At 45.7% G+C, this 17299-nt stretch overlaps 1 protein-coding gene across 3 annotated transcripts in view; it reads left to right on the top strand.

Moving 5' to 3' along the window:
• CAMK1D (calcium/calmodulin dependent protein kinase ID) overlaps nucleotides 1–11675 on the top strand; it is a 247829-nt gene extending 236154 nt beyond the window's left edge. The window contains exon 11 of one of the 3 annotated variants that reach the window (XM_014949084.1): nucleotides 7653–11675. In XM_014949084.1, the coding sequence (XP_014804570.1) occupies nucleotides 7653–7654 (2 nt within the window). In that variant the 3' untranslated portion in view covers nucleotides 7655–11675. Of the gene's footprint in view, nucleotides 1–3820 lie in introns of all 3 variants that reach the window. The other 2 variants (XM_014949083.1, XM_014949082.1) reach the window with 2 other exon arrangements.
• The last annotated feature ends 5624 nt before the right edge of the window (nucleotides 11676–17299 follow it).

The raw sequence follows: 17299 nt of genomic DNA, 5'->3' as shown, positions 1-17299 counted from the left end.
AAGTTTTATGCGCTGCAAAAAAAAAAAAAAAAAGAGTTTTCACCTCGGTGCATTTTTGAGAGAAAAACAGTGTTTCTTGTGGAGAAAAAGGGCTTTCGCTTGGGAAAAAGACCCAGACCCCCACAGCAAAAAAAGTTTTGTATTTGGTTGAAAGCTGAAAAAGTTTACTCAAACTGTTTATGTTTGAGTTTCCAGTATTATGATAAGACATTTTTCTGTAACAATTGGCTTACTTTCCATTTCCATTTTCCGTGGGGGAGACTGATCCTGCCAGTCTGACCCAGCTTCCCTCTCCCTGGGCCAAATTAAGCTCCTGTATGAAGAGGCTCATTTGTCTGAGCAGGACCCGGGCTCTACACACCACAGTGGGACCTGGCCCGCTGCCTTGTTTGTTATATGCTATAATTGAGATTTGCAAGCTGCCCAATGGAGTCAGATGCTTGGAATATATATATTTTTTTCCAAATGCCAGGGAAGGAGACATGGCAGCAAAGGGATCATTTGGAAGACAGAAATGCTTCCTTTGCAGTGAAGCCTGTTTAATCTCTGGCTTCTGAGCATTTCTTTTATTCCCTTCTGTCCATCTGTAGAGGTTTTTATATCACGAAATGGAGGGATGTGGACTTTACAATTAGAGGAGATTATTTTAAGGTGGGGCAGCAAAAAGGAATGCTAATAGTTAGTGGCAGTGCAAGTCGGTGCTTACTTCACTGGGGACTGAAGTGGTCATTTCTAGACTGTACCCACCACTGTTCAAGAACCAAAAGCACATACTATTCTGGATGGATTTTGGGTGGCACTGCTATCTGCCTTTGCCACCCCTGCCTGCCAACCTCTGCTCCTTGGTGAGGGCATGCCACCAGCCACAGTCCCCATGGCTCTGGATGGAAGCTGTAGTTTCTCCTGCTGCCATGGGTACCATTTCCCCCATGACTGGGGTGGGATCTGCCCTCTGGGCACTGCATGAGATGTTTTTGCCAGCCTGTGACTTGGCTGAGCCATAGCAGAGCCCTCTCCATCCCAGATCTGATGGGGGATTCATGCCCAGTGCCCAGTTTGCAATGCCCAGTGACAAATCCTACACACGCTGCTGAAAAAAAAGCATCACGGTGGTCCTGGCACACATCTGGCACATGAAAAGGAGTGATGTGGCACTGACCAGCAGCAAAGCACTTCCAGCCATCCACAGGGAATGCAACGATGTAGGAAACCCCTTACAGGGGAGAAACATGCCTTTATTTTGGTTCCTGATGCAGTATGGCTAAGCTGGACCCTCAGTTAGGTCTAGAGCATCTGGTGGCATGCTTTGCTGTTACACTGGTAGGTGATTAATCTCCATCCATCCATTTGATTAAGCTCAAATGGTGTTAATTAATAGCAGTGAGTCGTCTGAATAGTAATGGAAAAACATCTGTGAACAAGAAGGGTGGGAAGAGAACAAAGTCTATTTAACCGCTACAGAATCCAGCAGATCCCTGTACAGAATCCAACCACCTTTTGCAGTGATGGAGAAGTCAGCCAGAATATGAAGGACAGAACCAGATGTGTTCAGCTAGGTGAAGTGTTTTTCATGTCAGAAATATCAGGCAGAAATGTATTGAAAGATTTCCAAGCGTCCCAGGTTAAGTCCAACCTGCCAGACAATACAGAAGAGCTTCCCTTCCTCACACAAATTAATTAGTTAGGAGATGCTGGAGCCCCAGAGAACCAGTGAGGAAAGCCAGGAGCAAATACAAGGAGTGATACTAGGAGGGAGGTGACGTATCAAATAAAGGCTATCAAATGCCTCCTGTTGGGAAAAGGGAAACCTCTGAGGTCTGTCTCCTGCCTCTTCCTTTCTCAGTGGTTTTCTCTGGGGACAGATTTCTTGCACAAGAAAGATCCCGTGCAGCAAGTTACATGAAACAGCTGTGCCACCATTACAAAACATAATACCGCTTAATGCTATTAATAGACATTTAATGAGCTCTCCAAATAGTTTCAAATGCAGCAATTTCTCATCATTCAAGACAATTAAATACAGCCTTCGTTTGAGAGTAGGTTATGTCAAGCTGCATCCTAATTCTGTTCCCTGTATTAGGGCAGAGCAGAGCTGATGCATTAGGCTGGATTATGCTACCTGTCAGGAAAGTCTAAGTGAATCAGTTGGGATTTCTCAAGTGTATTGGCCTGATTCTCAGTCCATGCCTGGTTTATTCTGTTTAGACATGATTGGACTGCCTAGATTAATTACAGCACCTAGATCTCTGTATTTTTAAGGTAAAAGATAAATTGCAGCGTGAAGCCAAGATATCAAATATCAATAGTGCTGGGAAATGGGATGTGGCTGAGTGTAGGTACACCATAGTAATCCCTGAGGTTGAAATACCACTTTGAAGCGTGGAAAAGTAGGTAGAAGTCGTAACAAGTGTTGACAAGATCCTGAGTAGTGCAGGGGCCATATCAAAACTCCAGTCCGAGAATATATTAATATAGATTTCATCCATCCTTTATTCACCAGGCTGGAAAAATTAACTGTATTTCTAATCACTCTGAGCCTGCATCTTGCCAGATCAAGGTGACCATGCCGGGTCCCTGTTCAGCAGCTTTTCCCATATTGGAGCTGCCTTTGCTTGTCAGTCCCTACAAGGCTGCCAAACTGCATGGAGAGCTGCACGTGCCAGCTAAGGATCTCCCCTGTGGGGTCTCAGCATCTGCTGAGAGAGGGGTAGTTCATCCACGGAAAGCTCTGACAAGGATATATTTTATTTCTCTTCATGAATGCTTTCCATAGAAACTGCTGACATTGTGCTGGAACAGCAAAATCTTGAATCTGTCATTCAAAACCCAGCCCACTTTGGGTTCTCAGGGGTGATGCTTTGGAGGGTTTTGCTTTTTTAAAGCTGTGGCAGAGGGTTCGCTGGAAGTGAACACTTTCTATAAACAGTTTATCTAAAAAACCTTTTTTTTTCATACAAAATATCTGTCAGAAGTCTTTGATTAGTTCCAAAGGAACTACCTGAGTAGTTTTGAGTCCAGATACTCAACCTACGTCAACCTGCATCTCTTAGCTGGAAGTCCTGGAGATATAGCAGCAAAACCTGGAGCGCCATAAGCTGTCGCTAGAATGATGCCCAAGTCACACAAATTTACATTCCCTCCAGGTTTACGGGAACTCAGCGACGAATTTGACCCACTACACTTCTTTATCAGCAGCTTTGCTGAATGCCTGGGGAAATTTTTTTAGTCCAGGTGCACAGTCTGTTCATTTAGCTAGATGGCCGTGATGAGAAGTTTAATCATCTTCAACTTCACAGAATCACAGAATCACAGAATGGTTTGGGTTGGAAGGGACCTCAAAGATCATCGAGTTCCAACCCCCTGCCATGGGCAGGGACATCTCCCACTAGAGCAGGTTGCTCAAAGCCCCATCCAGCCTGGCCTTGAACCCCTCCAGAGATGGGGCATCCTTGCCCAGGAGGAAAATTGTTCTGAGCAGGTACAATGCTGGAGGGATTTTTGAATCCTGCAACTCTTGGTCTTCAGCCCCAGAAATGTGGAATCGGTCTGGTTGAGCACGCACCAAAGCTGGACATTTATTCATTACGACGTGCCTATGCAACTGCCGGTGGTGGCAGCAGGCAAACAGCTGTGGGCCAGGAGGGCAGAAGATGCCCCGTGGAGGTACCCAGCCAACCCAGAGCTGTGGGAAGAGCTGGAGAGCCGTCTCCAGCTGCGGTCCCCCTCCTCTCCGTAGCGTGCTAGGAAAGAAACGCAGCTTTGCCCGCAGTCCCGCCTCCAAGAATAACATTTCTAACTGTGTTTCTGGCTTTCCTTTTAGGTATGTCTCCATCCACTCTCTGTAGTTTTGTTTCATCTGCTTCTTCAGGCGTTTCTGCGGTAGGAGGGGACCGGAGACCCAGACCCACCACAGTGACCACAGTGCACACAGGGAGCAAGTGAGAGCCGGGGCGGCGAGGAGCGGGCAGGTGGCTGGGCTGGCAGGGGTCCTCTGCACCATCCCACCCTGCCCGGCACCCCCAGCGAAGGACTAGAAGAAAGAAGATTTTTTTATGGCCATATTTTATACTGCAATTCTGAAATGTTTCATTTATCACAAACTGCAATGACTCCAGGGGGAACGGATCTAACAGTCTCTGGTGCTGTACATATATATACATATATATATAAATATATATATATATATGTGAGTCTAGCAATGTTCTAACTAATGAACACTCATTCTTTTCCCCAGTGATTTACTCTTTTCTCAGTGTAGGTAACAGTATATGTTGTATTTTTTTTCCATTAACTACAAACATCTCAACTGGATTATTTAAATAGAGATACTTTTTCTGAGCATTATTTTTTGTTTCTTTTAAAAAGTACTTCCAGTAATGTCCCTCCTTCCAGTTTGCTGGAGGATAGGCTATTTCTGTAGGTAGGAATTGACATTAACTTTGCGAGACGGGAGGATTTCAATGGCATGCCATTTCTCGCTCCTCAAATTGGACTGCAAGTCTGTCTGGCTTTAGCAGAGCTGCTACTGCTCAGATTAAGAAACTGCTGCTTTCCCTCCCCTCCTCCTCCTTGAAAGCCATGGCCAGAGTTAAATTGCCACCAGCTGGGAGTCAGCTCATCCTTGACCTCATTCCTGAAGTGCTGGGGATCTGCAGCACCCTTGTTTCAGAGGAGAGGCAGATACACAGTGTGGGTCAGGAGCCCACCAGAGCTGGGCAGATGAAATGGCAGAGCACGGTCTCATCCCACAGCTCCTATCTCCTTCGGGTCACTGTGTGTTCATGAGTAGAGCGAAAGAAAAGGAAGATGTGGGGCCAGGAGCCACAGTCATCCTCTGCCACTGACTCATTGTGCTGCCCTTGAGCAAGACATTTAATTCACCAGCCTCCTCCCACCCATTCTGAGGGCTCCGTGCTGGAGGTGCTGAGCACCTGCAGCTCCTCGGGGGCTTTTGCCAGGCGTTGCTGATGCTCAGCATCTCCCAGAGTGGCCAAAATCGAGTATTGGAAACCAAACAGCAAAGTTTGGACCTTAACATCTGTGTGCCTGGGTTTCCCCCCTGGGGAGAGGAGTGATGCTCGCGTCACTCTGTGAAGCACTGGCAGGTTCTTGGGTGCAAAAGTGCAGGATCTGGTGTAGCGTAGCTCCACCACGCTCAGCTCTGGCCGAGGGCTGGTGAGCATCACCGAGCTGGGAAAGCAGGACCTTGCCGAAAGGCATGAGCTCAGGCAGGGACAGTGGTGGGACCGCCTCCCCCTCCTCCCCAGAAGCTCATATACAAAAGGAAGCTCAATTTCCTTTTTTTTTTTTTTTTTTAATTGCTAAATACATGCACTTCCCAGGCTCCGTGTGCTGGTGCATCATTCAGGACCAGCTGCTGTGGGTGTTGTGCAGCCATGCATCAAAGCAGCTTCAAATAGAGAGGAAATCTGCCTAGATTTGCTGAAGGGCTCCAGGTTACTTCTCTGCCATTCCCAGCTGTGATTTCCCTTCCAGGAGGTGAGAAGGGAGGTGGGCAGCAGAGGCAGGCACCTTTCCTTGGCTTTTGTGAGCTTCTTGCACCCGAGACAGGTCCATCCCCAGCCAGAGGCACAAGCGATTCCCCACAGCATGTTCTTATTGCCACGCTCGCCTCATTTATCCTGCACAAGAAATTGTGAAAGCCAGTCACAGATGCAACTGAATGTCTCAGGCAATAGTAATAGGGCTGGGAAAAGCCATAAAATACCTATTTTTCATTGAGACTTCAAAAATCCTGCTTCAGCTTCAGTTGGTCGGCTTCGACCAGCAGAGCTGGGATTTCATCCATCATATTTTGAGCACCAAAAGCTGGAAAAGCAGGTGGCAGTGAGCACTTGACTCTGTTTGAAGAGGCTGCTCCTTTGGTGGCACTTAAATCTGTTTCACCTGGAAGATCTCTGGTTTTCTCACTATTAAGCTGCTCCCCTTTTTCAGAGGGCTGTGGCACGTCTGAGCAAGCCCCTGGGAGCTGCTGGTTACCCCGATGGTGGTGTAGCAGGCACGGATGCTCCTGCAGAAAGGCTTCAACTCCCAACTTCTCGTTTTAGGAAGGATGCCAGATATTGGTCTCTTGGGAGCTGGTAGCAAAACTCTGTATAATTTCCCTGATGAGGACTTCTGACCGAGATTTGGGCAGATTGAAGGGATTCTCCTGGCTGCAAGTCCCCACCCCCAGCCAGCTGCCCCATTGACAAGGAGTAGGAAGAGCTTTATTAACATTTACCCTCAGGGCTCTGTATAACTTGTTGCAAAGGTATCTGAAAATGAGTATAATACAATTTAAACTCATTTTAAGACCACTTTATTTTGCCGACCTGAGCAAGGAAGCTTTAGTTCAGGAGAGACTCCTGTCCCAATAAATTCAAGTTGTTTTGAACCCCTGTGATTTCATAAGCCCAGCTGGCCCTATTCAGCTCCAGGTGCAGGGATGTAAATAGGCAGTCTCCCAGTTTGGTGTTGGTGGAGCTCCCTACATTTACACATGGGCAACCAAAGTGGGATTTGGTTTTACAGGTCAGGGCTCAAGCGCTCCCTCTTCGCCTTCTCTTCTGAAACCTGAGGTCTGGGTTGAACCTGATGTAGTTGCTGAGGCCACTAACCAAAATACAGCATCCAAACGTATCTTGCAAAAAAAAAAAAAAAAAAAAGAAAAAAGCAAAGCAAATGGATTTCCATCTGCAAAACAAAGAGCAGTGATGGGAGCAAAGGCAGACATACTGTCCTGCAGCTGGGGGAGGTGTTCCCATATGCTGGGTGCCCCTCCTTGCTGGATGCTTTCTGTGTTTTTTGTTGAGAGGGCTATTCTTTCCTTCCACACTTGGAATTAGGGTGATTTGTTTTCCTTCCTGCAAGTAATATTCTCCCATAGTTGTGTAATTTATCATCATTCTCTCTGGCTTGCTATCAGCTGCTGGGATCTTAAGACAAGAAACAGAAGCACTTAAAAGCAAAATTGTTTCTTTCTGCTGCAATTTTGGGTGCTGGGAAGCTCTTCTTTTGTATCAGTGGAACACAGCTGGAGACCTGACCGGGGGTTCACCACATGCTTACAGTTCTCTCTTGTCATTGAGTCCTGAACTATCTCTTGATTAAAATGTCTCAGTTTAAACCTGGATAAATCTGTTAACTGGGATGACTTGGCAGCACCCAGGCCAGATTTATGGAGGGGGCTGGAGCTGTTTGCCCCTCGGCAGCTCAGCCTGGTATGGCAAACACTCGGGCATCACTTGACAGGGATGCTCTGGTGCTGTTGTGTGTCCTTCCCCTGCCCCAACCCACCCCTGCTCAGCCACTGTCACTAATGAATGCAAACGCAGGATTAAATAGTGTGTGCATGTGGGGAAGGGGCTAATAGTCCCAAAGGAGAAGACTTAAAACAAACCCCCAACTGGCCTTGCCATGAAGGAGCAGGTAGAAGAATCCCTCTGGGCTCTTTCCCAATGGGCTGTCCTACTAAATAATGTGTGATTTGCTCCTCACATGAGGACTTCAGCCTGGACTCACCTGTCTTTTACCCTTTTCTGCTTTACTTTACTGGCACCGATGCATTTTTCCTTTATAACTTGTTTTCCTCAGCTCCTTCCCCTTCTTTTTCTTTGCTTGCAGCTTTGATTGTTGATTTTTACCTCCAGAGTCACAGAGGCCATCTCTGATGCCAACGGCAGTGCTCTTGCTGGGAAAAACAAAACACACACAAAAAAAAAATCCAGAAAACCTCCAGCTGGCCCCTTAGCCTGCAGAAGAAGTTGTGAGGACAGGCTGCCTGTGAACTCAGCGAGCTGAAAGGCAGTGTTGCAGTGGCAGGGGCTCCCGCTGCTGATTTTGCATGTGACTTCATTCCCAGTGCATCCAAACTTTCTGCTGGATCATCCCTTCTGCAGCGCGAAGTGGGTATTGGCCCCGCGGCACGGCTAGTGGGGAGGTACAGGAGTACGGGGAAAAGCTGGCAGTGATGCTTTCCTGAGACTGTGTTGCTCTGTTGGTGATGTCTCTTCTGTCCTGGTTGCTATTGTACAGGTGCCATTTAGAGTAGTAGGTGCAGAAAAAAAAAGAAAGAAAAAAAAAAAGTAGGATTTTACCTATGCCTTGTGTGTCTGTGATGGTTGTGGTACTGGAATAAAACCAAGCAATGGTAGAGGTTCGTTCCTGATATGAATCAAACCACAAAAAGGGGTGTCAGCCCACTGGTAGACATCTCCATGTAGCTCTGCGGTAGGCATTAGATAAGGGTTTCCACTGTGCACGTGTCCTGCATTCCTCCATGGCTCTTGACAGTATTTTTTCTATAACCAGTTGTCCTCCTTCTGGGCTCCTGCCCAGCTCTGAGGGACTTTGGGGCTTGTCCAGAGCTTTTCCCAGCTCTGGAAGCCAACACAGCCCATGACCTCTGCCTTTTCTCCCCAAAACCTCTGTAAACCAAAATGTGGCCCTCCAAGTTGCCCAAAAATTGCAGTGGCAGCTGGCCTCGAGGCTGTCCCTTACTTAAACGTGACCCTATTTTTAGGGAAACAAGCCCCCAGGGAAAGCCAGAAACCTTTTAGCCATTGAGGAGTGGTGAGAATATTGTCCTTTGATGTGAACTTGGCATTAACTGGATCGGATATAGGGAAACCTGTGCTATTATTTCCCCCTGTGTTAACAAGCTCCAGACCAGAGTAGAACTAAGTGAGCACTGCATAAAAACACCAGGTTGATTTCGGCCAACAAGTTCACGCAGACTGTAGCCTCTTGCTTTTGCTCTTTCCAAAGAGTCAGGGGATTCATCTACTGGCAAAATATCAGTTTCGAGACTGAGCCCTGAGGTACAGGAGTATCATCCTTTCAGCGTATGAAAATTCCCATTTAATGGGATTAGCTGCATTCTTGCTCCCATGCGTATTTATCCATCTGAAGGGGCCTGAATGCACCCAGAACTTTGTTATCGTGCTTCTTTGCACCAGAAATTTGATGCTAAGAATTACAGTCATTCAGGCAAAAAGCGGAAAAGCACACAAAAGGCTACGGTATCCGAGGAAAACAGCGTGGAAACCACGCGTGGAGGATTAGTTGGCAAATGACTGGTGAGGGATGGCTGAGTGAGGCAACAGCAACCTGCTCGCAAAGGTTGCACGAACAGAGTTTCCCCTGGTAAATTAGCCATTCCAGATTTCTTGCCCAGCAGCAAGTTTTACTCAATCCCTTCCTTTGGTTTTTTCCCCGCATGCCTGAGGCTGGGTCCTGCCTTCCCATTCCATCTGCCAGGGTGGTCCAGTCTCCGTGACACACGTGTGTGTGTGTGTGTACGTGTGTGTGTGCACGCATATTTTGGCCCCAGGGATCAGAGATCCCACCAGTGGGAAGTTCAGGAGTTGGTTCAGGTTTTTTTGGTCCAACTTTGCACGGTTGGTTCAAAGCTGTGTAAATAGTGTTTGTAATGGAGGATAAAGACTCTTTAGCCCAGACTCTGGTTTTCAAGACCCCTTCCCTACCACGAACCGTGCCACTGATCTGTCCAGGTAGCTGTTTATTTCCTCCTCTTCATAAATGATAAGGTCAGAAGAGCGGCTCTTACATTTTTTCCATACTCTAAAGTGGAATCAGGGCATGTACGCTCGCAAGCGTTGTGAAAAAACACTGCTGAACTAATGACAGCATCAAATGTCCAATAAATGCATGATACTGCACTGCATGTATTAAACTGCTGTTCACTGTTTCTGTACTTCCCGATACTTTTCTTTATGTACATTCAGCCCAGCCTTTTCTTCGAGGGGTTTACTTCTACGTTTTTGCTTTTAAATGACTCGATGTATCTGTAACTCGAAATCCATCGTTAAGTTTGAGTAAATGCAAAAGCTGATGTTTCGTAAACAAGATACTGCAAAGCCTGGTAATGTATTTTGTCTTTCTGTTGAATGCTCTGCAGCATGTACAGGAAGAGTCACCATCCAGAGCAGCTTAAAACTATGCAGCAGTTGCGTACACACGTCTAGAAACGGGGAGTCGGGGAGGGGAGGTTCCCTTTTTGAATACAATGCTTAAAAATTTGATCTGCATCAAAAATTCCTTCCCTGGGTTGCTAATTTTCAGGACTACTAAGAAGCATGTTGGTGTGTCTCTTTGTTTTTTCTTTTTTTTTTCTTTTGGTTCGTTTTTCTTAGTCAAATCTTAGACAGGTTCACTCAATTCTTAGTATTTTTCTCTTCCTACAAGGTATTTCTTTCTGACCTCCTGCAGAATGAACTGCATTTTGGGGACCAAGATGCTGTGATTATTTGCCTGCACAAAAATAGGGCAGAGAGCTGAGCTAATTATCCCATCCTTTCTAAAGCACCACCACCTAAATACTAGCATTTGGTCCTTGAACCTCCATGTAGTACCACCATTTATATGTGGAAGAGTTTGGTGTGGTACTTTTCCTTCTTCCACATGGAAATCATGCCCTTGGCTTCCCTTCCTTTAATCATTGACCCATTTTCATTTGTGCTGGCAGGGCACAGGATGGCCACATGGTACTTCTAGTAGCTCGGGCTGAATCCTCTTGTGGGCATCAGCAGGGCATTAGTCCCAGCTCCTGAGTGGTTGCTGTGTTAGTGTGGAAGATGCTCAAGTTCCCAATACTCAGAGTCACCTGAAGGGGCTGGGAAATTGCTCTGGGTTCCTGGCAGGGAACAGCCAAGCAGTGGGGCTGGAGAGAAAGCACCACACCGGTGGTGTAGGGAGCAAGTTATCAGTCCTTGGAAATCCTGCAAGGGACTGCTCCACGATGGCTGAAAGCACCAAGAAGTCTTGAGGCCACCTTCAAGGCTGGTGTTCAGCCAGGATGCTGTGGCATTGCTGAAGCACTACATGGCAGCCTAAAAAAAAAATCATCATTAATAATGGTTGTAAATCAGCCTGAATTCAGATTGCTGAGGCAGCACATGGTGCAAGGCTCCATGAGGAGGTGGATGTGCGCTGTGGTTCCTGGTGGGTGGGAGCTCCTAGGGGGATGTTCAGGGTAGCTCTGAGCTTTTCCATCTCTCATCTGCATCCCCTGAGCCCAGCATGGCATCACACATGCTATGTCTTACTAGATCCAGCTGTAGCATGACCCCCAAAGTGAAGAGCGTGGAAGGCTGTAGCTCAGAGGGAGACATGTTGTAACTCATGTTTCTGGCCAACGTGTCAGCGACCTGTTGCACAATGGCCTCTAGTTGAGAAACAGCATTTTGGTCAGTTTGGGCCTTTTTTAAGATAGATATTTGATTTGGGTCAGCAAACAACAAAAAAAAAGCCCAGTCTGCCCAGACTAGTGACTCCCCAAATATCCCCAACTGCAAAACATCTCTCAGTTGACTTCTAATGAAATGCAAGCATGTTTTCTACAAAGGCTTAAACCTTAACCAAGGAATGTCGGTGTGCCTAATATTGCAGGTCTTGTGATTGATACAAGTTCATAACAGCATCCGTGTCCAAACAGAAGGGAGAATGTGTATTTACTCCATGCATGTATTAAGGCATCGCAAAAGTTTTATCTGCATAATGAGTTTGCAATACTGCAAATTGTTAATGGGGCTACGTCGCAAGTGGTTCTCTGCCTTGACAATCATGTATACATATCGAGATTTCTATCATAATGACAATTTAAAGGGATGACTAATTGTTTTCCTCCAATAAATACAATTAAATCACCCTGATGTGAAGTCTGATGTTTTTGAGTCTCCACCCACGGGCAAGAAAGGGAGTGAATCATTTCTGTGGCTGCTCCGCTGCTCCCTTGTGTTTTATGCAACAATAAACTGTCCCTTTATGTCACAAAGGACAGTGAGATTTTTTTTCTCCCCAATTCACTCCATAGGGAAATAGATAAAAAGGGTGATTTGTCCTTCGGGTGTTTCCTAAAGCTGCTGTTGGAAGTGATGCTGAGTGTCAACATAGAGAGACATGGCTGTCTCTGGGGGGTTGAGAATATCTGTGAGGGGCTGGTAAAGGAGATGCAGTTGTTGGAGAGAGATGCCCCTTTGAGATGGTCCTGGTGATTTACACAGTCTGTGGTGGGAACCATGAAAGAAGATGGGATTTTTCTTGGTGTTTCTGAGCCCCTTTGCAGTCAGCAATGACCTCCCAACGTTGTTGTGTGAGCCCCATCATTGGCTTCCTTTTCCTCCAGACCACATTCCCAGTGTGACTTATGACTGCTTTTTTTCCCTCCCTCTTTTTTCTTAATTTTCCCCACTTTGATTTCTGCTTTTCTGGCTTTCAGTCACGGGTACACAAGAATTTCTTCCCCTTTAAATATAGCTGGCAAAATCGCTACGCCAGACGAGCGTTGGGCACCCAGCAGGAAGGTGGGCCCATGCTTGAGGTCAAAGCCAGGTTCTGCTGAAATGAACAGCAGTGATAATGGCCAACTCATAGCAATAGAAAAAGAAAGGCAAATTACTTAAACAGCTTTTGTGTTGTGGGTGAAGAAACAACCACCAGAACCAATCTGATTACTATTTCAAAACTGTGGTATGCAACTGTGGCCACAGAACTAGGATTAGATGCTGGACTGTACCAGGAGAGATGAGATGGCCTCCCGCTTGTGCTCTGGAAAAGCACATCCATGGGAAGGTACATCTTGGAAAATTACATCCAGGTGCCAAAATGATGTCAGGGAGTTCCTGGTTTGGCTCAAATTCTGCAGACTTATGGTAGTTGAAGGCCTATCCCATATTGCACCACAAAATGAAAATCTTGGCCAGGAAAACCTTCTTCTTGTGTCTTAGATTTCACAGTTCCTCCGTAGGCTCAGTGATCACACAGTGTGCACTGACCTTTTCCTGGTCTCCAGTAAGACAGGACAGAAGATCACTGCAGGACCATTGAAATCCTGATGCTAAAATATGGGCCCTTGATGTCATGTCAGTATTTACTTGATCTTTGTGCATTTTCTTCAGCAACTAATTCTTGGCTGTTTGAAACAAACGAGATACAATATCGGTACAGAGGGACAAGAACGAGATGGGGCTACAGAAAATATTATGCTTGCAATGTTGCCAAGGTCCACAGCCACATTTGCACTGGAGGGAAGGGGACTGTCCTTATTTTGAAGACTTTCCAAGTGCTGGTATCCACTGAGGGTCTGGCTTATGCCATACATCAGCCTTTCTTCATGTTATACCAGGCCCATTTCTCAGCTCCTTTGGTCTTCAGCACTCTCCCTCAGCAGAACCAGGGCTCTGATGGGCATCACTACGTTATGGGCAGCTCTTCTTTCACACTCAAGAGGAGTTTTGCATGAGTGATATCTCTTGAAGCAGACATGTGCAGGTACCCAACTTTGAAGACCAGCCAACCTGAGCAGTGACAGACCCCCTGTGGTTCAGGCCAGCATAGACAGTCCTACCGTTTCTCTCATTACGCCTACAGTGAATTTCATCCTTAAGGCCAAGCCTACCGTCCAGCTTGTCTATGCATCCACAAAACCATATTTTCAGGTATGGGCTTCTGAGGATCCTTTTGGGGATTCCATGAGGAGACAACATAGGCCTGTGCTGTCCCAGAGCAATCCCAGGACACCATAAGCTGCTGTAGGGACAAGGAGTCATGCTGTTCCTGTCATATTATACTTCCTTCCAGCTTTGAACATCCCTCAGAGAGAAGGTCCACCTTCATCGCTGCGGGTATGTGCCCTGCCCAGCACATCTGAGTCCTTGTTTTGGTGGGGCCTCTCAACAATGCTGAATTACTGTGATGATAACCATTTTTCTAACTGTGGGGGTAGGGAAGAAGGACCATCTGGATCAGCACTGTGAGTATTCAATTGAGTATTTCCAGATTGTTTGGCGTTTGGGCTTTCTGGATTACATTGGGATAAATTCCTGACTTTCAAACTCTGTTTACTTACACTGAATTCAAGAGTTTCTTCTCTTTTTTCATCTTTAGGGTTTTTTTCTTTTCATAATTGCAATATTCTGATAACATTATGGTCAATTAATGGTTCAGTTACCTTCTTCATTGAGGTGTTTTATTTAGGGAAATTAATAATAATAATAGAGTTGAGAGGCAATTTGACGTTTCCATTGAACTCACGAGCTTTGTGCTTTCTTTGGCGCCATATAGGCTCTTGTATGGTTTTCATTTTCTTTCTTTAGGGCAGAATCAAGAGCTGTGTTCACATCTCTGCCTCAGCTTTTAGTTTAGCACAAATGCATAATAAATCTCAAACAAATACTGCCTTTTGTTGGAGTCCAGCTGCGCAGGTGCCCTCCATACTGGAGACTCACGTATCACGCTTATAGCAGAAATATTTCAAGTTTACATTTGCTCAAAGTAAGATCTGAAATGTAACTTTCCCTCCCAGTGTCTGATCCACCCCAGCTCAGCGTAGCACCTAAGTGGATCAGATCCCTGATCCACCATGGGGAAAATCTGTGCCACCAGAGTTATAATAGTGGTGAACCCATACTGACCTTCAGTGGGAGCTGATGGATCAACTCCTGTTCCCAACAGATAGAACACGGGTATGTGATGGACACACACTGGAGCTGTAATATGTATATTTAATATATGGCTATGTATTACAAATGAATATATGTAATACAATACAGTACAATGCATTTATATTATATTATATTATATTATATTATATTATGTTATGTTATGTTATATTATACTACATTATATTATAATAATGTCTCTGCCAGACCAAAGCAGAGGGACAACATGGCATAAACTGAAGGCTTGGGACTAGGCTACTCTGCCTTTTCAGGACTCAATTTACAGGATTTTATCATGAATTTCAAGTGTGGGAAGAAGAAAGAGGTCAAGCTTTCAGATACTTTTTGGTCACAATATCTAAGGAGAGAATTCAGCTACGATCAGGCTAAGGCTGAATTCTTAAGACATGTTTAACTTCACTGCCACCAAACATGTCAACATCAAAGTCCACTGCTGAGTCAGCTGATGATTACCTTGGAAGCTTGTGTTGAGGGACTTCCAACTCCTCTTTCCTCCCTAAGTATTTGTAGTATTTGTAGTATTTGTTGCATGCTCATTCCTAGTGTGCTTTGCAAGGATCTCAAGGAAGAACCACAGAATGCTTGAGGTTGATAAGGACCTCTTGGAGGTCATCTAGTCTAACCCCCTTGCTCAATTAGGGTCATCAAGAGCAGGTTTCCAGGACTGTGTCCAGTTGGCTTGTGAATATCACCAAGGATGGAGACTCAACAGCCTCCCTGGGCCTGGGCTTCACTAGCCCAGGGCAACAGCTTGCAGCCTTGACCAAGCATTCACTGACAAGTCCAGATAATGTACAAGTTCATTTAAGATCCCAAGGAACAAAGGAAGAATTCAGACTTTAATTTCAACCTTCACCCTTTGTTTTCCTTCTTTTATTCCCCAGAGAAGCTGAGCGTCTGTGCAAATGCGTGTTGATAAGTTCAGTAGTCTAAATGTTTTCCTGAAGGATGCCCCATCCCTGGAAGTGTTCAAAGCCAGGCTGGATGCAGCTTCGAGCACCCTGCCCTAGTGGAAGGTATCCCTGCCAATGGCAAGGGGGTTGGAACTCAATGATCTTTAAGATTCCTTCCAACCCAAACCATTCTATGATTCTATGAACTTTCCATTATGCTGGCCAAGAGGATCATTTGGGGTGGAAAAGTCATATTATGCAGCAGTTGTCATATGCTTGAGTTTACCAGTGTTTCACATTAAATCTATGGACAGAACCAACTATTCAGCAATTCCACTGGAAGAAAAGGACCTTCAAGAAAGAGCCAACAGCTGTGGCTAAGAAGGATATGTCAGCTTAGCACCTGGGGCATTTACTTATCTGAGACAGACCCACAAGGTGATTTATCTCCAAATGTGGCTGAATGGATGGATGGGGTCCAGACACCCATGCCTGGAAGTCACCATGCACAGGGCTACATACGGCCACCACATAGCTGGGGATGGCACCCAGGAAACGCTCCCCAGCAGGCTGACGGACCTGAACCAGGCCATGCCCATCACCACCAAGTTGTTTGTGCTAAGAAGAGCTGGGGACCTCGACTGGAAAGTATTTCATTCCTTAAATTCTGTGGGATTCTGTTTAGCATCAGCCTCATAACTTGTTTTGATTGTCTGTGGCCTTATGGTGGTGATTTAAACCTACTGATTTATTGATTCAGTCTTAATTGGGTCCCGAACTGGGTCACTGCATCATTCTATCTTTAATTGCTTTAATGAAAGTCTAGCAAATTAGGCTGGTAATATGATTGCTTAGAGGAACTTTTGCCTGTTCATGCTTCTTAATGAAATCCATAAAAAGTGAAAAAAGAAATGAGCTTATCCTACTGAATTGCCACTTTTATCATGGAGTCTGAGTTAAACTCAGAAAATCAATTTGCAGTGTCCTTGGTTTTTCCTCCAAATAGAGTGTCCTCAGAAAGACAAAACCTAGAACATCAGGAAATATCCACAGAAGAGGAATAGATGGAAGACAATAGTAAAATGTGAAGCTAAAACCTGGGTTCCAGTTCCCACTTTTAAGAGTTCCTTTGACTTTGCATACAAGTCATTTAGGAGAAGACCTAAAAGACTACTTAGATCCCAAAAATGAGCTTCAGACCAGTGGCTAGAGCACATCCTAAGAATCTCTCCTGTTCTGGGAGCCCAAATCTCTGTGCTTTTCAAGGTCTTTCATCATGTCCCAAAAGGTTTGTCTCATCTCCCTTCTCTGTCCTGGCATCTTGGTGCCCAGATGAATATTTTAAGCAGAGTACTCAGCAGTGGCTGTGAGAGAAGAACCATTTTCTCCCTACAGCCTGCCGTGACATCCATGAGAAGCAGCCTTGGCCCTCATGGCTGCCTTCCATCACTGCTGGGTACTGCCCATTGCCTGCACGGATCCTTACCACCTCTTCCCTGCTTGATTCCCAGCAAGGCTGCTGCATCTGCAATCCATTTTCTACCCACTGGGCTAATGAGCTCTGTGTTGCCAAAGCTGCCTGTAACTTCTTAATGTCCCCCTGGTTTATGGCTGGAAATATGCTGCCGCCTCCCACTCCTTGCTCATCAGCGGAGACTCACTCTACATCGCTTATCACTCGATGCTGGCTTCTTCTGCAGAGAAAATATCACCACTTATCAGCAGCGCGAAGCCCCCCACCAGCCCTGCTCATACACCCCCAAGGCTGTTTCTGTAAGGAATACAAAGAATCTGCTTCAAAGATAAAGTTATGAAACCAAAGAAAATCTGCAGTCAATTAAAAAAAAAAAAACCTCAGAGAATTAAGCACACAGCAGATGAGGAATACAAAGTTCAGATCAGCTTGATCCCCAGCGTGACAAT

The sequence above is a fragment of the Calidris pugnax genome, unplaced genomic scaffold, assembly GCF_001431845.1.
Source record: "Calidris pugnax isolate Ruff unplaced genomic scaffold, ASM143184v1 scaffold125, whole genome shotgun sequence".
NCBI classification, from domain to species: domain Eukaryota; kingdom Metazoa; phylum Chordata; class Aves; order Charadriiformes; family Scolopacidae; genus Calidris; species Calidris pugnax.
The sequence above is the reverse complement of the archived record's forward strand: the minus strand, read 5'-3'. Positions and strand labels throughout refer to the sequence as shown.